Source organism: Glycine soja, chromosome 10 (genome assembly GCF_004193775.1).
Source record: "Glycine soja cultivar W05 chromosome 10, ASM419377v2, whole genome shotgun sequence".
Taxonomy (NCBI): domain Eukaryota; kingdom Viridiplantae; phylum Streptophyta; class Magnoliopsida; order Fabales; family Fabaceae; genus Glycine; species Glycine soja.
This window is the reverse complement of record NC_041011.1, coordinates 40114906-40131420: the sequence shown is the minus strand read 5'-3', so window position 1 is coordinate 40131420 and position 16515 is coordinate 40114906. Positions and strand designations below refer to the sequence as shown.

The window sequence follows — 16515 nt, the reverse complement described above, 5'->3', positions numbered from 1 at the left end:
AATTGATAATATTCTATGGGTGTAATTTAGTTGGTAACACATACTGAGTTTGTGGAGAAGAATCTAAGTTTGATCACCGCACAATATATTCTTCGGAAGGGATGAAAAACCTTAAATGCCTTAAGAAAATCAACTTAATTTTGCCAGCAATCTTTCTTCTTTTAATGATGACAAATCAATATTATCTTTTGTATTATTGGATTAGATTATCCTTTTATAATTTAAGAAGTTTTTAAAAAAAGTTATATAAAAATAGTGACTCAAAAACACGACAACTTACACCCGTGACCAACAGTTTACCTATGTATAAAGTTAATAAATCAATAAAAAAATCAAAACAAATACTAAAAATTCAAAATCCATTCTTAAATTTAAAAAATATAACATTAAAAATATCAACACATAATATTAAAAACAAACAAACATAGTAATGACTTGTTCAAACTCAATTCATAGATAAACAATATTACAAAGATAATCCGCCAATATAGTGATTATTAAAGCGAACGTTTTAATTGCTTAACAAAACTAATTAAACTTGGACATCATATGATGATAATACTCTCCAAGATCAGTCAAAATAAAATATAGTAAAACTAATTAACTTATAATATATATTATAAATAAAAATAAACAAATGGATTAGATATTTAGATTTAGAGTGTGTTTGGATAGAGAAATTTAAAATTCTGAGAAATTTTAAATTCTAAGAATTTCAAATACTTCAATTGAAATTCTTTTATTTTCAAAATTTTGTGTTTGGATAAAAAAATTAAAATTATGAGGATGAAAAAAATGAATGAAAAAAAAGAGAAAATATGATTGGTGTGCTAGTTATACATGTTCCTCTATGTTCACACCCGATCGATATTTTAGGAGTTCAGACGGTGTTTCTTGAAAAAGACTGTAAGAAGAGAATTTCAATTTCTCACCTTTTAGTAGGAAATTGAAATTCTAGATTTTTAGTTGTTTAAAATTTTATTTTAAAATTCCAAAATTTTAAATTCTTCATAAAAAACATCCAAACAATAAATTCTAAATTACAGAAATTCAAATTCTCCGATAAATTACTTTTCTCAATTAAAATTCTCTATGCAAACGTATTGTTAAGGTTTTGTTACTTTTTATCGGTGATAAAATTAAAAAGTGCATAATTCTTTTTTACAAAGAAAATTATATAATATATAAAACTTATTTCAGCCAAATAAATTTTGGACATATTTTTGTTCTCAATAGTGCAGTTTTTTTTTTCCCCTTAAATAAGACTAGAAATATGGGCATTCCGAGAATTAAACTCGGGACCTCTGCTACTTTAAACCAGAATCATACCACTGGACCAAATGCTTATACCTTAAAAAAATTTCCTACTTTGGTTTTATAATTTTATGAATTGTAAAAGCCAAATGCACCATCTTAAAAAAAAACAAATATATATTTGAAAAAAAAGAAAAAAATGCATGCCATCATCATCAACCATTCCTGGTCCTGATCCTAAATAGGGTTAGGGTTTATGCAATCGAACTCCAGCGACGGTGCATTTGTGCGTAATCGATGGCGAATCGCACGGATCCAGCAGCGAAGAGCATAAGAGGGACGAACCCTCAGAACCTGGTGGAGAAGATTCTCCGATCGAAGATCTACCAGAACACGTACTGGAAGGAGCAATGTTTCGGGTTAACGGCGGAGACGTTGGTGGACAAGGCCATGGAGCTCGACCACCTCGGCGGCACCTACGGCGGCAACCGCAAACCCACGCCGTTCATGTGCCTCGTCATGAAGATGCTCCAGATTCAGCCCGAGAAAGAAATCATCATCGAGTTCATCAAGAACGAGGATTACAAGTACGTTAGGATTCTCGGTGCTTTTTACTTGCGTATCACTGGATCTGACATTGACGTCTATCGCTACCTCGAACCTTTATACAATGACTATCGCAAACTCAGACGAAAGCTCGCTGATGGACGTTGGTTTCCATTTTCGTTCATTCATTGTTTGTTGGTTTTATCAATTACTCAGCTCTCGCTTGTTAAGCTAATTTGTTGCTCTTGATTTGCAGAGTTTGCATTGACGCACGTGGATGAGGTCATTGATGAACTTCTCACAAAGGATTATTCCTGTGATATTGCTATGCCACGCGTTAAGAAGAGGTATATTTTCTTCATTTTTTCCTCTCTTTATTGGAATGTGTAGTTTTAAGGATTCTTCCTGTTGTGTCTGTACTCTTTATTTGAATTTGAGCTATTTTCCCTTTATTTATAGTTATAATTTTGAGGACTGTGAAATTATACTTTAAAATAGAGTTTACGAGGGTGATTTTGTGGTGGTATGAAGATGTTTGATTCTACTTACGTTTTGCTATAGGTGGACTCTTGAATCTCTGGGTTCATTAGAACCTAGAAGAAGTGCACTTGAAGAAGATTTTGAGGAGGAAGAAGAGAAAGAGGATAATGACCAGCCTGTTGATGAGATTGAAGATAGGGCCTATGAGAAGGTGCTTCCCCTTCTTTCTTTCCTAATTATGAGATATCTCTTCTTTTACCTTATTTTTTTTACTGTTAAAATTAAATATAAGTGGTTGTGATGTTTTGGTTTATTCTTGAATGATTTGCAGGACCAATATCGTGGGAGAAGCCCTACTAGGGAAAGAGACAGGGACAAAAGACGTGATAGTCATAGACACAGGTATTGTTCTGTCTTTGCAAGTGATTTGTAATTGTAACTTTGGATTGATGTAGGTGCAAATATTGTCATTGAAAAAAACTTTTCCGGTACCTCAAATTTGCATTTTGTTTTTTTATCAACTTTGGTAGTGTATGAGTGTATCTTGACTGTTTCCCATTTCTTAGTCTCATATGTCTCTCCTTTGTCAATACAGTCTACTAGGGGTTATAGTCTTCAATCTCCACCATTAAAATACGTCGTCATTTAAGATTTTACATACTGGCAACCTTTTGAACTGTTATAGTATTTGCATGACTTATTATTCTTGCTAGAATCATATGGTGTTACAAGGTTCCTTTAATAATCGTTCGCATCCTTCACAACAAACTTGCTGTGAAATAGGATGTGAACTATTATAGGAACTTTTTGTAACACTAGATGGTTCTAGCAAGATCAGTAAGCCATGCAAATACTATAACAGTTCATAAGGTTGTCATGATAGTTCTAATTGTCGCTATCAACATGATACGTCAATTTGGAGGATGTAAAATCTTAAATGATGACGTATTCTGATGGTGGAGATGGAAGACTATAACCCCTAGTAGACTGTACTGACAAAGGGATCTAAAGCCTCAGATCAATTGTAATTTTTTTATAATAAAAAGATTCTAGGAAAACTTTGAGCTTTATTTACAACGGATATGAATAAATTATGCTGGAAGCTGTGTTTTTGAATTTGCACAAGATTACACTTCTATTTCCACTCTGGCATTCAGAGCCACCTGTGGATACAACTGCTTCCTATAGTAAGATTCAATGATCCTGCCAGGTTTCTCTGCACTGACAGTGTGCAGTGAGAAGTATGATGGGTCAAACAGTTATGTTGCATGGGTAGATGGTGCTCCACAAGTAGTGTCTTGAAGAGTTCAGTTTACTCTTTTAAATGTTTATTGGATCATCTTGTTCATTTTTTAACTGGAAAGTTTGTTTTCTTGATTGTCAACACGGTTATTACAGCTACTGGTTCCCCCAACTTTGATATGCTGTCCCCATATTACCTTTTTCCTATGAAATTACTATTAGAGATACCTTTATTTTATGTGAAAATATTGTATAATAATTGAAATTTCTTTAGGCAAGATTAGGAAGAGACAGCAGAAAGATAAGAAATCCTCCTGAAAATTGGAAGAAAAAGCTTAGTTCACCAAAAAATAAGGAAATAGAGAAAAGCACATTAAATTACAAGATTAGAAAGAACGTAAGCTGAAGCTCTATCAATGCACTCCATCAATCCTTGAGCATTATGAAAATGTTGTAGGTTAATCTTTCTTTGTCTTCACTCTTCAGCATGATAGTTTGGGATCCCATCCCATCAACATGTGACTGAGGAGCTATTTGAAACTTAGTTGCTTGGAAATTTCTTGTTGGAGAAGCATTACAGTATGAGGTGATAATTACAATGTCATTTTAAGAACCCATGATTGATTGGTCATGGGCTTGAATCTGGAAGCTGTCTCTTTGCGTATGCAAGGATAAAGCTGCGTGAATGTGCACATTCATCTGAATGGTGGTTTAACTGTTGCTTGTAGTTAAAACACAGGTTAATTGACATTTTGGTTTATTCATAGTCTTTCTTGATGCTGTCATGTGCATTAATATTTTAAACAGATCATTAAAGTGACGTTATGTTGGTTATCAGATATCATTAAGGTGACCATAGTTTTCATTTGCTTTTTGATGTTTTTTATAGGGACCGTGACTATGACAGAGACTATGATAGAGATTACGATCGAGAGCGGGGACGTGGCCGAGACAGAGACAGAGACAGAGATAGGGATAGGGACCGATACCGTCTAAGGGAAGAAAAAGATTATGGTCGTGAGAGAGAGGGTAGGGAGCGGGAGAGAAGAGAGAAGGATCGTGACCGTGGAAGGCGAAGGAGTCACTCAAGGAGTCGAAGTAGAAGTAGGGATCACAGGGAACATGATGGCGGGGACTACAGAAAGAGACATGCTCGGAGTAGTGTAAGTCCTAGAAGACATGGAGATGGACTTGAGGATGGTGAGCCAAAGAAGAAGAAGAAGAAAGAAAAGAAAGAAAAGAAGGATGATGGGACTGACCACCCTGATCCAGAGATTGCAGAAGCGAACAAGCTACGAGCAGCCCTGGGTTTGAAACCACTGAGGGTCTGATCTGGCAGAGTGGCATGAATTTGGTCTGGGTTTGAAACCACTAAATACCGTGTTACCTTGTGGCTGCTTGCTTTTTCTGTACATCCCTGATTAGCTGTTATCAAGTCAGAAGGATAAGTTTGTCATGTACGTTTACTTGTGTTGCTGCACCAGCTCAAACTCGTATGTCCATAGCCGTGTTTTGATTGTCTTGATTTTAATGAGACCATATCGAGAGGTTCTGGTGTGAAAGTTTAACTACAGAAAGTTTCAGCTGCCTTGTCTTAATCAAATTTATGGTTTGGATATTCGAAGAATACCGCTAGCATTCGTTAGTGGAATTTGGATAAAATATATTGTTTACTTGAAAGCATTTTAATTTCGGGTGATTTAATAAACATCACAGGATTTTACGAGTCCTTTCAATTGGAATGGGAAATTACAAGTTAAAATTCCCTATTTAAGACGGCTTCAGTCTACTGCTAGCACTTTGACGTTAAGGCAAAACTTAGTGACAATTTCTCGTTCACGAATGGCGGAAAGTGTAACGGGTTTTTACTCAGGAGAAAGGAAAATAAAGATTACAATGATTAATTGATAACCGATTACCAAGTACAAAAAATACATGATCTTCCATGCAAAAGCCAAGCCCAAGATACGAAATATTTCTAAAGGATGTTTACAAAGAAAGAATATTACGATATATTTCTGAAGGATATTTAAAAAGGAGAAATAGAAAACAGAGGCAACAGCAATCGAAGCCAAGAAGCGAAAAGGGGGATCAGGAATGGCCTTGTGCCCTTGTCAAGTGTAACTATTTCTTGGATAGAAAAAATTACTTGTATCGTAACCTGGACTTGGAGAACTCAATGGCCTGCATCTCTCTCCCAAGAGAATCCTCTTTTTGCATAGTTCTCTGTCTTCATCTTCAGCTCTCTGTTCAAACTGCTTTGGCGCTTTCTTTATAATCAGGCACTTTATCATCTTCAACTTGAGGCGAAGGACCAGTATTTTAGAGGGAACCCTAACCAAGCGGCGTAAACTTGCCTTCCTCTTCACTTGTCCGAACTTGGTAACAACATTACTGCCATCACCATGCACACCACTACTAAATCTAGCCCTCATGAAATTGTTCCATCCTCTCTTCTTTTTCAGAAAGCTCATCAAAGGAAGATTCATTTTCACACGTTGCCTATCCTTTCTGTTCTGCTTTGCATCTCCTGCATGATCAGTCTCCTCCAGTGCAAGAAGCTGAGACAATGCAGCTTTTCCGTTCCCTGAGTCGCCAATAGGCTCCTTTTTTTTCTTCAGTTTGGAAGCATGCTTGCCACGCGGTGTTGTCTTGTTTCCAATGACACAAGAGAAGGCCGACCCTACTGATTTCCTTGAGAATTGAGTTCCACACGTAAACCTTGTACCCCCATCAGCACTAGCAGTGGCTTTGTTTTTGACAAGAAAGTGAAACTTTCTCTGCATTTTTGTTACCACCAGTGGCCTTGGGAATCTTAATCCTTAACTTCTTATGGATGGTCCTGCATGGAATGAAGTACAAGGTTGCAGTTACAGATTAAACTAGCCTAGAAGAAACAATTGGAGTTGAGCACAAAGAGTATGGGGTTAGTGGAGTGGGGACGTGCGTGCAGGGGAAACAATTTAAACATGCCATCTACAAAAAAAATTAAAAAAAAAAAAGTGATTATTTAATCAATAATATTTGAAAGCATGCTATATACTCCCTCCCATTATAATTGTAAGTTTTAGATTATTTTACACACATAAAAAAACTAATAAATGAATAAAAGAGATTAATAGTTTTATAAAATTAATGTTATGATCATTAATTTATTTTTAATTATGTGAAACCCTAATGTATGGACGGGGCCCATATAGATTCTACAGAGTGAGCCCGATTGCATAAACCCACACCGTGCGTGCGTCCCAGTGAGGAGTGTTTGGTTAAACCCTTGCATTGCAGTTGTTGCCGGAAATGAATTCTATGGCGGTGAGACTTGCGAAGCATCTCCGACTCTCTGCACTGACCTCATTTTCACTCGGTGTGTTTCTTTCTTTTACTTTTCTTCGTAACCTTAAACATTAATTTATATGTGCTTCTGCAATAACAAATGCACATATGTCCTCGTTGCGTTTGATTCAATCAACTAAACTAAGCCCTTGTTCACTGAATATGCATGCTTTCTCTGGTCATGTTTTTCTTTTGTTCAAAGCGTCCAACGCTTGCTAGCAAATTTTCATGATACATGTATGTGTATGCATAGCAAGATGTATGCTGTCTAACTGTGATTTTGTTGGTGAATTAATCAGGTGGTGTGCCGAGAAGCGGAGCTTCATGGTACTCGACCTCCCTATCTGGAGGTGAAAATGATCACCCTTTACCTGATAATGATGCACCTAAGAAGGAAGCATTGGATGAAGAGTTTGATGATTTTCTTGGCGAAAAGCCTGAGTTACAGCTGCAAGGTGTGGATCCCAAGAAGGGTTGGGGATTTCGTGGCGTGCACAAGGTATATTAGATGTTGTTAATTGATGGATTATTACTATTATCTCTATGATGGTTTTTTGATATAGGAAACCTAATCTGTGAATTCAATTTATGTTGAGATAAATTGTATTTTCGTGTACCTTAATTCAGTGTATCAGGTTTTGCATTTTTGTTATGCTATGACCAAATACAAGTTTTTGCAATACAAGATTTTGAAAATAGAATTGATTCTAGACAATGGTCATGCTGGAGCCAATGTTGTCAATAACGGATCTTGGAAAATTGCAAAAGCTGAAAATCCACTATAGAATATAGCAGATAGCGTGGCGACCAAATAGCAGAAGCTGCTTAGCAGTTGAAATAGAATATATATAACAATTAAATATGTATAAAAAAAGTGGAATAATAAGAAGGTCGGGTCTAAGACAGATGCATGGATAAATAAGAAGGGAGAGTATTAAACAAAAGAAAGAAAAAAAGGTTGTTACCTGTAAAAAAACATAGGCACTGGACGAAGAAAAAGGCTGGAAAGTTTTGGTAGGAAAGGGTTGTTTACATGTTGACTAAGAATCAGAGGAAATGTTAAGAGGTTCTAGAATGGTCTGGAAAATTGAAAACTTACGTGAAGTAGAAGTCAAAATGCTACTGTTGGGCCTATTAGGTCAGAAAGAGGGATTGCTTAAACATATAGTGAATGTAGTTTACAGAACGAATCTAATAGCCTAAACTGGGATCATTGATTAACAAGCTAGCCATGCACGGTAAACTGTTTCAAAGACCCAAATAGCCAAAATAAATGATTTTAGTCCTTATAAAAGTTATAAAAAAATGGATTCCTCCTTTCACGCCTATGTCATGGCGAGGTACTAGAGAAGAAAAAACTGCAAAATCCGATAAAAAGTAAAAAGAATAGGGTAAAAAGAAAAAATTTGACTCTGATGTTTTAAAAACCAATAGAGTAAACTTTTAAAAACCCACGTGACTACTTCATGTGAGTTTTAACTTTTAACAAAGCTAAAAACCTCGTGAACTGCAAGCCCAAAACAACTCTGAATCCGCAGTCCCAAATTCGCAATCCGCACCTGACCTGGTTTCTGCTTTCAGAATGATGAACCCTAAACGTGTCATCGATGCAGTTTCTCACCGGATTCAACCTTGTTGGAAACCGACGACGCAAAAGCCGCGACGCAATGAGGTTCCGTGACGCGTAAGGTGCCAGGGATTGCAATTTTCATGGAGTCTGCAACGCGACGCCGTCGCGATTGCATTTTCCCTAAAACCCGCTACGCTATAGCATGATAGCAACGCGATAGCCGCCATTTGACAACACTGGCTGGAGCCTATAAAAAGACATTCTCACCATGCACAGACAGAGTTTGAGAGACTTTAAAACAGAAGAAATCTTAAGGAAAGAGATTTTATGTATGCTAATCTTCCTTAGCTTAAAATTTCAATTGATGAAATATTTGCTTGTCACTTGACAAATAATTTGACCGCAGCAGTCTTTCTAAGCAGGCAATTATTTGTGGAAAAGTTGGCCAAGCCCCTGTTCAAAAGATACTGAGGAATGGTAGAAATATAACCATCTTTACAGTTGGGACAGGGGGCATGTTTGACCAGAGAATTCAAGGACCAAAGGATTTGCCAAAACCTGCTCAATGGCATAGGATTGCTGTGCATAATGATATACTAGGGACCTATGCCGTACAGCAACTCTTTAAAAAGTAAGTATCTGTACAAGGGCATATTTTATTATTAGTGTAAATGTTCCAGACTCATGCTTGCAGCTTTAATGCAGCTCTTCAGTTTATGTTGAGGGTGACATTGAGACTAGAGTTTATAATGATAGCATCAACGGTAACGTTAAAAGCATTCCAGAGATATGTGTTCGCCGTGATGGTATGGCAACTTATATGCATTTTTTCTCATATAACACTTTTTTGTAAGACAAGCAAACATTAAGCTCTCCCTGTGGACATTGGACATTATATAGGTTCCTGTTATGCTACCATATTGTCTCACTAAGTTAGAACCCAATTGTGACTGGCTTCCCCATCATCAATGTTAATCTAATTGTTTTAGAACATTTGCTCCCTTATCTTAAACCTTAAGCTTATTTTTATTTTTAAAAGGGTCTGCTGCAAAGCTTGAGGTATATATACTAATTATGCTCCCTTATCTTAAACCTTAAGCTTATTTAGAATATTTGCTCCCTTATCTTAAACCTTAAGCTTATTTTTATTTTTAAAAGGGTCTGCTGCAAAGCTTGAGGTATATATACTAATTATGCTCCCTTATCTTAAACCTTAAGCTTATTTTTATTTTTAAAAGGATCTTGCAATAGAACTTCAGTTTTGAGAACCCAAATATGTATTCTTTGCATGGAAAGGCACATTTCATCTTGTTTTAAAGGAGACAGCAAGCAGTGCATTTCTCATTTTTACTTTCAGTGCTAACATGACATGTTACAACTTACATGAGTATGGACCACATTGGGGTTAAAGGATTCTGAACTCATTGAAATTGATAAAAATTCAATTTAGCTCATATTAGTTTTTTTTTTTTTAATTCTTAACTCTTCAAACTTGTAGCTTCCATATTGTTACTTTCTATGCCATCTTTTCAGGGAGAATTCGCCTCATCAAGAATGGGGAGAGCATTGATAAAACTTCCTTGGATGAATTGCGTAAGTTCTTTTAGTTATTGTTGCAAATAATGATATGTTTTATTAGTGGTTTTCACACACTTGATTATGGTTTGTTAAAAAGTTAATTATGTGGGTTTCAGCATTACTTTTAAGATCAAAGTTTGTTTATTGATTGGTATTATGCCTGACTATAATGCTGGCAGGAGAAGGGTTGTTTTAGGGAAAGTTGACCATCTAACGGAAGCATATACTTCTGAAAGAAACTTCGCCTTGTTGCTGCAGCATTTGTAATGAATACTTTGGTCCTCGATTTTATTGTTTCATGCATATTATTTAGCATTCTGATTTCAGTTTCCCATGGTTAATTTTATGGAAGAGAGGCAGAAGAACAAATTTGTCTTGTCGATTACTTGTTCTGTAGTTCTAAATTTATCATATCTTTCTTCTTAAAGTGTTGCTTATGTATGAAAGCATTTCCCTCTTAATAATCATTTCCAAAGTATTATGGGTGATTGATGGTCCGGAAGAATTAGAATTGAGGACCAATTGTCAGAGATCAACCAAATATTTTTTTAGTTACTTTATTTCTCACTTATTTTCAATCATCGTTTTTATTTTTATCCATCCTATTAATTTGTTCTATTAAGGTACCGAGATCACTGACAGTTTTTCATACACAAGCAGGAGCCATACCTTGCCAAGAAAAGGACCAACTTAGATAGTGCCAGAGCTTGGTAATTTTTTTTGGAAGGGCCAAACTAGCTAACGTTAATTATAATATATAAATTAAATGTGAAATTTTTTAAAAATATAATTTTGAATGGGTAACTTTAAACATTTCATAATATCACTCAAATATGATCTATTTTCTTAATTATTTTTTATGATATTAGAATATTTTTTTGTCTCCTTTATTAGTAAAACTCCTAAACATTTTGTAACAATTTTATATCCTTGTCTTCTACTAAATTGAAAAAATAAAAAAAAATAATCTGAATTTTTAATAAAAAAAATAAACAATAATTTTTACTTTTATACAAATCAAGAATTTGTATAAGAATCTTAAAAAAAGGTTTTTAATGATTTTTCAATGAATTTAAGGAAATAATCCATTTTTTGTCCAAATTATAGCAAAATTATCCAGAAAACTTTTGTACAAAAATTTGCAATAAAAATATAAAACTAATAGAAAAATCTACATGGAAATCTACAAGAAAAGTCATAAGTTTTTCAATAGTAGCTAGGATGAGGATATAAAAATCATAGAAAAATGAGTTGAAAAATGCAAAAAACATATATATATTTTTATAAAGAAACAGTTTTATATTATGAAAAACAATTAATTGACAAAGTATGTAACATATAAGAATTGCTATTAAATTAGCCATTGGAGCTGGTGTTATAAAACCAAAACTTAAACGTTCAAAGCCCTTTTTTTCTTGGCAAGAACATTTATGATAGACTACGTCTTTCTTATCTTGACAAAATTGGTGGAATGGCTATCCCAATGTCAAAGATATTCACGGTTTTCATTATCTTATCGATGGCTTCTCTTGATTTACATAAAAGTTTCAATCATAATCAATAAATGACTTAAAATATTATAACCCTTATCACATTGTAATAACTTTTAAAATAATTATCATTTTAATTATTTAATATAAAATTAATTATTATTTTTTACATATATCTCTTATTAATGAAGGGCGACAGATCAAAAAATTAATTTTATAAAATTATTAGTTTTTTAATTTATTTATTAATTTTTCTTGACCTATAAAAAAAATCTAGTATGAGAAAAATTCTTTATCCTCTAAAAAAATATTTTTTTTATTTTGATTCTTTATCTTTTACTTGTAACTAAGGACATTTTTAATAAATCTAGTACTATCATTACTGTTTATTTTGGTTTTTTATTTTTTAAAAAATAATTATGTCTTTTATCTCTTAAAGATGGATCAATGCCATCTTTTTGAAACAGTGATGGTTCTCAATTGAGACATTTGTCATCCCTTTTTTTATTTTTACTGATCCAAGACGTAACATTAATTTAATTAAATTTACTTGCATAAAAACTTTATCCAGCTGGGCGTATGTCATGTTATATTAACGAGAAAAAAACAAGAAAGTTTGGTAGGAGGCCCTGTTTGTAATTTTCTTCAGGCATTTAATGCTCTTTCCCTAAAGGCTTATATACAAAATTACATCCTGCACACTGATTTTAATTTTGGCCATTTGCTGCTCAGGTTTACCAAAGAAACTATTAGCTGAAATATATATACCGTCAGAAAATTCCATTAGTCAATTTTACCGAAATATCCTATTTAATTAATAATTAGCAAGTTACAAATTACCCGTTTGTAATTTGGCTCAAGGCCAATTACCGGCACTTTTCTCAATTATTTATTTATTTTTTATATATAAAAAAAGCTCATACTATTCGGGTGATTGGAGCATATCCTGTTGTCCAACACAATCACAACATAATGTGTTACTGTTTAAAAAAATCTATAAATGGTAACAATGAAAGTGTCAGTTAATTACAAGCCGTTAGTAATCAAACTACTAGAAGTTATCTTCTACACAACACAACATTGCTGTTCTATCAGTTAGTCCAACAGCTGAGCAGACGCCAAAAACAAACATGCAACAACCTCCAATAGACCTAATATGGCTATCTCAACCTCATTCTTAACACACCAATGACAATCACCACCCAAATGTAGAAGCAAGCATGCTCACACTGCTAGAGAAAAACTATACTAATATTTTACTATGTTGCTAGATTACTACTATATTATTATGCTGTCTCTGAGGGCCTGGTAGACCTTTTTCCTTCCATGGCATCTTTCTTCTTCTGACAGTTTGTGCAGAGGAACAGACCTTCCCATGGCTTAGATACTGGGGGAAAAAAAGACCCAGTGTTCATTGATACACTATCCACAGAGGGCTGATCTGCTTGGCAAACTGCACAGCGGAAAATCCCAGGATTCGAATTAGACGGAAAATCCTTGCCTAACCTGCATTTTTTATGTCCGGAAATTTAAGAATCACACATAATGTTATTGGGAAAAAGGATCATTTATTCTCACTTTCCACCATGTTGGTGATGAAGCAAAGCAACAATTAAACTTCAAATGGCATCCTGCAAATATAAATTTAGCAATTATAGTCTCAGTTACCTCTCTGTAAGCATTGCAGAACCCTCTTCAAATAATTCCTCCACAACACCAACAGCAGAAAGCTTATTGTTGCCTTTGTTTGTAGAGTTTGGAGATTTCTTTCCAAAGAGAAGGGAAGTTAGCACACTACGTTTCTTTCTTGGAATTGCTGGTAACATAGGATGATCTGAAGGAATAATATCTACAACAAGGCAAGTTGTATCATCCTTCAGCCCTCTTGACCTTAGAGCTTCCTGTTAAAAAATGGAAGAGAAAAACACAAAACATTGAGTAGAGAAGATAATGGAACATTCATTCCTGAAAAGATAGTAAGATTGGCCCAATTAACAATCACCTTAACCACCAGCTTTGCAGCAAGCTCTGCAGGTACACCCCGGCATGACTTGGCAGCCATATCAGAAGATAAAGCATCCCAAATACCATCAGAAGCTATAATAAGTCTTCCACCAGCATTTGATAGCTGGGGAACCAATAAGAGAAGGTCAGGAGTGCTGAAATTTAGTACTAAACACTTCCACATAATGGCCATCGATCAATAAACTAAGACTACAAAATGAAACTAGCTTACCTTCACTTGCTTGACATGTGGTATTGGGACAATAAATTCTCCCACGTCTGTGTCACCAATTGATCTAGAAAGGCACAATCCACCAGGCCAACAGCGAAGAGGCCCTACCTATAGATGTATTAAGGAACCAAAACAGGCTAGTGAAAAAGTCCTGATTAGAAAGGAATAGAAAGATTACATTGTACCTCATTGCCTCCAAATACATTGAGTCTTCCTACTTCACCACCACTGGCAGTAACGCGTTCCCTCTCTTCTGCATTTTCTTCCAATCTGTGATCAACTGTCAAGAGAGAAACAACACCTCCTTGAGTATCTAATATGCAACGGGAATCCCCAACAGATGCAACAGTAACAGTCCATCCATCAACCAGAACAAATGTAGCTGTTGTTCCTGAAGTTTCCCCTGCAGGCAAAATTATAAGGTCAAGAAAAGTGCATGTGGAGAACTCCAATAGGGATGCCAAGAAAACTCTGAATGTACCTTTTTTCTGAAACTCTATGTCAGTTTTTACAAAACCAACAACTAGAGCACGAGGCAGAGCTTGAAGCCACTCATCCCTACTGATATCTTGTGGTATTGCACTCAAAACATTACTTAGTATGCTTTCCTTCGCAAAAATAGCAGCAGATATACCATTGTGCCCATCAAAGATCTGCCAATCAAGAATTCCTTATGGATATCATAACCATTGTGGGAATAAATTGATGCTCCACTTGTTCACTGAGAAAATATAGGAGAAGAAAGAAAACATACACTTCAATTCTCATTTATTTACCAAACCTGAGAAACAAACATGTCTCCACTCTCCAGTGTACAGAACTGATTACCAATTCAGTCTTATCTTAGGCTATTTTCTCATCTCTTATTATTCTGATGTCTATCCCCAAACATTTCACTAAAAGCAAAAGGATGCTAATCATTTTAATACAATCATAAATGTAAACCAAGAACATAAATAATACCGCAAAGACAGAAAACAGTGTTGATGAATCCCCTGGAACTCTCTGGCAATCTGCTTTGATTAAAAAGTAATCTTCTCCTTTCTTTGCCAGGCCAGCCTGCCCATACTTCACAAAAGGCTTTTCGATTTTTCCATTCCGTAACTCCTGGCCAATCAGGGTTGCCAGGGGAACAGGAGGTTGCTTCATATTAGATAATTCAGTTCTGCTCATCTTTGTTTAAAATTAAACATCTCTGGAACCCTGTCAAAGAAATCCTAATAACAAATTCGAAAACAAAAATAAAAGCCTTAATAAGATTCATGTTCAATAATGAATAGAAATCCAAAAGACTCTCCACTGCCTCAAGCAGATCTACATGTTTAGGGTGTCAAAATTATTAGCAGCACAATTCAACACATAAGAGGTGACCATAGAGACATCAAACTCAATATACCATAACATGACACTGTTTACTTTCAAAGTAAGATGCCTTTAATTTGAATATCCCCTATTGAGTATGTACATGGAGCAAAAAATCTAGAAGTCTAGAACAGATAATAGATAATTTGCATTTTTCAATAAAATGGCAAAGCCTTACTTCAGAAAAGCCAAATAGACCAAAATTTCTTCGCATTTAACAATATCACAACAAAATGACTCTGTGAAATGAGTACATTAGAAATCAAATTCCCAACAAATTAACGATTACAATAACAGGCCCAACCCATGATTGTTTTAAGGAAAAAATAAATCTTATACAGTTGTCTCACAATTGGGTATCTGAGAAAATGCATAGCCAGCTAACTAGGATGGTGCATTTGAAAGAAACAAAGAGTGAAAAAGAAGATGAAATTGGAAAAGAGGGTGGACTCACAGGTGAAAAATGGAGATGGAAGATTCAGCATTTGGAGGAAAAGATCCTAAACCCTAATAGAACAGACTCAGAGAGAGGGAGTAGAGATCTTGCTCTGTTATTTGATTGGTAGAGAAATGTTCTAGACAGACAGAGGAAACGCGGAAAGAGAACCACTTCATAATGACGTTTTCATCCTCAACTTCAAATGCAATGCCGTATTACACCAATACCCTCCTACCCTTTTTTTTTACTCTCTTTTTCCATAATAATTTTTTTCATTAATAATTAATAATTACCTAAAATAAGTTTGAATTGATTATTAGTCTAAAATTTTAACCTATATAAAACACTGCATATTTTTTATCTGGAAATCAAAACCATATTTAAACAACTGAGTTAGATTTTCTTAGTATAAAATAATATATATATATATATATATAAATCTAAAAATAAATTAAAGTAATTAAAACACAAAATTATTGCATTAAAAATGAATACAAAATAAAATAACAATATGTAAGTACTTTTGGAAATTATTTGTGATTTTTAAAATGAATACACGAGTTCATTTTTTTCCTAGAAAAACTGAATACACGAGCGCACTATTTTGTATAAGATGGTATTTGTGTAAATAACATTTCCTATATTTATCCATAAAAAAATCCTATATTTATTTTAGTAATTCTGAAAATATCGATTTAATTTTCCGATGTGTCCCTATCGTAATTTTTCTCAGCAAAGATTTGTAGCAAATCATCCTTTCCTTGTCATAATCGTTGCGAAAAAACGTCAACGCTCGTTCTTTAATCTCCTTGCTTCATTTAATTTTTAATTAAGAGGCAAAAAGTTTATCACCACTGAGTGAATTCTTCTCTGTTCTGATTTTTTTAATATGAAATTTATAGGGTCATTTATCTATACCTACGGATAGATAAAGAGAATATTTTTTTTTCTCCAGTTTTACATAAATATTTTTATTTTTTCAATT

The 16515-nt window shown here is 34.4% G+C and overlaps 4 protein-coding genes across 6 annotated transcripts; 2 read left to right on the top strand and 2 right to left on the bottom strand.

Moving 5' to 3' along the window:
- Positions 1-1302: 1302 nt before the first annotated feature.
- LOC114369793 (pre-mRNA-splicing factor 38-like) lies at positions 1303-5248 on the top strand. The gene is made up of 5 exons (XM_028327048.1): positions 1303-1963; positions 2057-2147; positions 2362-2491; positions 2612-2682; positions 4412-5248. Exons 1-5 carry the CDS (start codon positions 1552-1554, stop codon positions 4851-4853), a joined length of 1146 nt encoding a protein of 381 aa, XP_028182849.1. The 5' UTR covers positions 1303-1551; the 3' UTR covers positions 4854-5248.
- A 148-nt stretch (positions 5249-5396) lies between these two features.
- LOC114371749 lies at positions 5397-6308 on the bottom strand. Its single transcript, XM_028329095.1, has one exon. It carries the CDS (start codon positions 6306-6308, stop codon positions 5637-5639), a length of 672 nt encoding a protein of 223 aa, XP_028184896.1. The 3' UTR covers positions 5397-5636.
- On the top strand, positions 6187-10464 carry LOC114369794 (single-stranded DNA-binding protein, mitochondrial). 2 transcript variants are annotated; one of them, XM_028327049.1, is made up of 6 exons: positions 6187-6886; positions 7155-7354; positions 8848-9056; positions 9131-9231; positions 9959-10018; positions 10183-10464. In XM_028327049.1, the coding sequence occupies exons 1-6, from the start codon at positions 6820-6822 to the stop codon at positions 10197-10199; spliced, it is 654 nt and encodes a 217-aa protein (XP_028182850.1). In that variant the 5' UTR covers positions 6187-6819; the 3' UTR covers positions 10200-10464. The 2 variants fall into 2 exon arrangements, with proteins under 2 accessions (XP_028182850.1, XP_028182851.1); XM_028327050.1 differs by lacking the exon at positions 6187-6886 and adding an exon at positions 6956-7077 and having other exon boundaries at positions 7153-7354.
- A 1984-nt stretch (positions 10465-12448) lies between these two features.
- Positions 12449-15700, bottom strand: LOC114372369 (probable protein phosphatase 2C 5). Of its 2 annotated transcripts, none has more exons than XM_028329880.1 (8): positions 15546-15700; positions 14693-14946; positions 14211-14382; positions 13915-14132; positions 13730-13837; positions 13496-13621; positions 13162-13394; positions 12449-12999 (listed from the first exon to the last, which is right to left on the bottom strand). In XM_028329880.1, the coding sequence occupies exons 2-8, from the start codon at positions 14900-14902 to the stop codon at positions 12780-12782; spliced, it is 1287 nt and encodes a 428-aa protein (XP_028185681.1). In that variant the 5' UTR covers positions 14903-14946; positions 15546-15700; the 3' UTR covers positions 12449-12779. The 2 variants fall into 2 exon arrangements, with proteins under 2 accessions (XP_028185681.1, XP_028185682.1); XM_028329881.1 differs by having other exon boundaries at positions 12774-12946.
- Positions 15701-16515: the final 815 nt, after the last annotated feature.

Bases quoted from the DNA above. Each gene is read 5' to 3' on its own strand.
- LOC114369793 (XM_028327048.1), top strand. From the start codon at position 1,552: ATGGCGAATCGCACGGATCCAGCAGCGAAGAGCATAAGAGGGACGAAC. The intron at 1,964-2,056 runs GTTGGTTTCCAT...CTTGATTTGCAG, and splicing joins ACGAAAGCTCGCTGATGGAC to AGTTTGCATTGACGCACGTG. The intron at 2,683-4,411 runs GTATTGTTCTGT...TGTTTTTTATAG, and splicing joins CGTGATAGTCATAGACACAG to GGACCGTGACTATGACAGAG.
- LOC114372369 (XM_028329880.1), bottom strand. From the start codon at position 14,902: ATGAGCAGAACTGAATTATCTAATATGAAGCAACCTCCTGTTCCCCTG. The intron at 14,133-14,210 runs GTACATTCAGAG...TTTTGCCTGCAG, and splicing joins CATAGAGTTTCAGAAAAAAG to GGGAAACTTCAGGAACAACA. The intron at 13,838-13,914 runs GTACAATGTAAT...ATACATCTATAG, and splicing joins ATGTATTTGGAGGCAATGAG to GTAGGGCCTCTTCGCTGTTG.
- LOC114369794 (XM_028327049.1), top strand. From the start codon at position 6,820: ATGAATTCTATGGCGGTGAGACTTGCGAAGCATCTCCGACTCTCTGCA. The intron at 9,057-9,130 runs GTAAGTATCTGT...GCTTTAATGCAG, and splicing joins GTACAGCAACTCTTTAAAAA to CTCTTCAGTTTATGTTGAGG. The intron at 9,232-9,958 runs GTATGGCAACTT...CCATCTTTTCAG, and splicing joins GATATGTGTTCGCCGTGATG to GGAGAATTCGCCTCATCAAG.
- LOC114371749 (XM_028329095.1), bottom strand. From the start codon at position 6,308: ATGCAGAGAAAGTTTCACTTTCTTGTCAAAAACAAAGCCACTGCTAGT.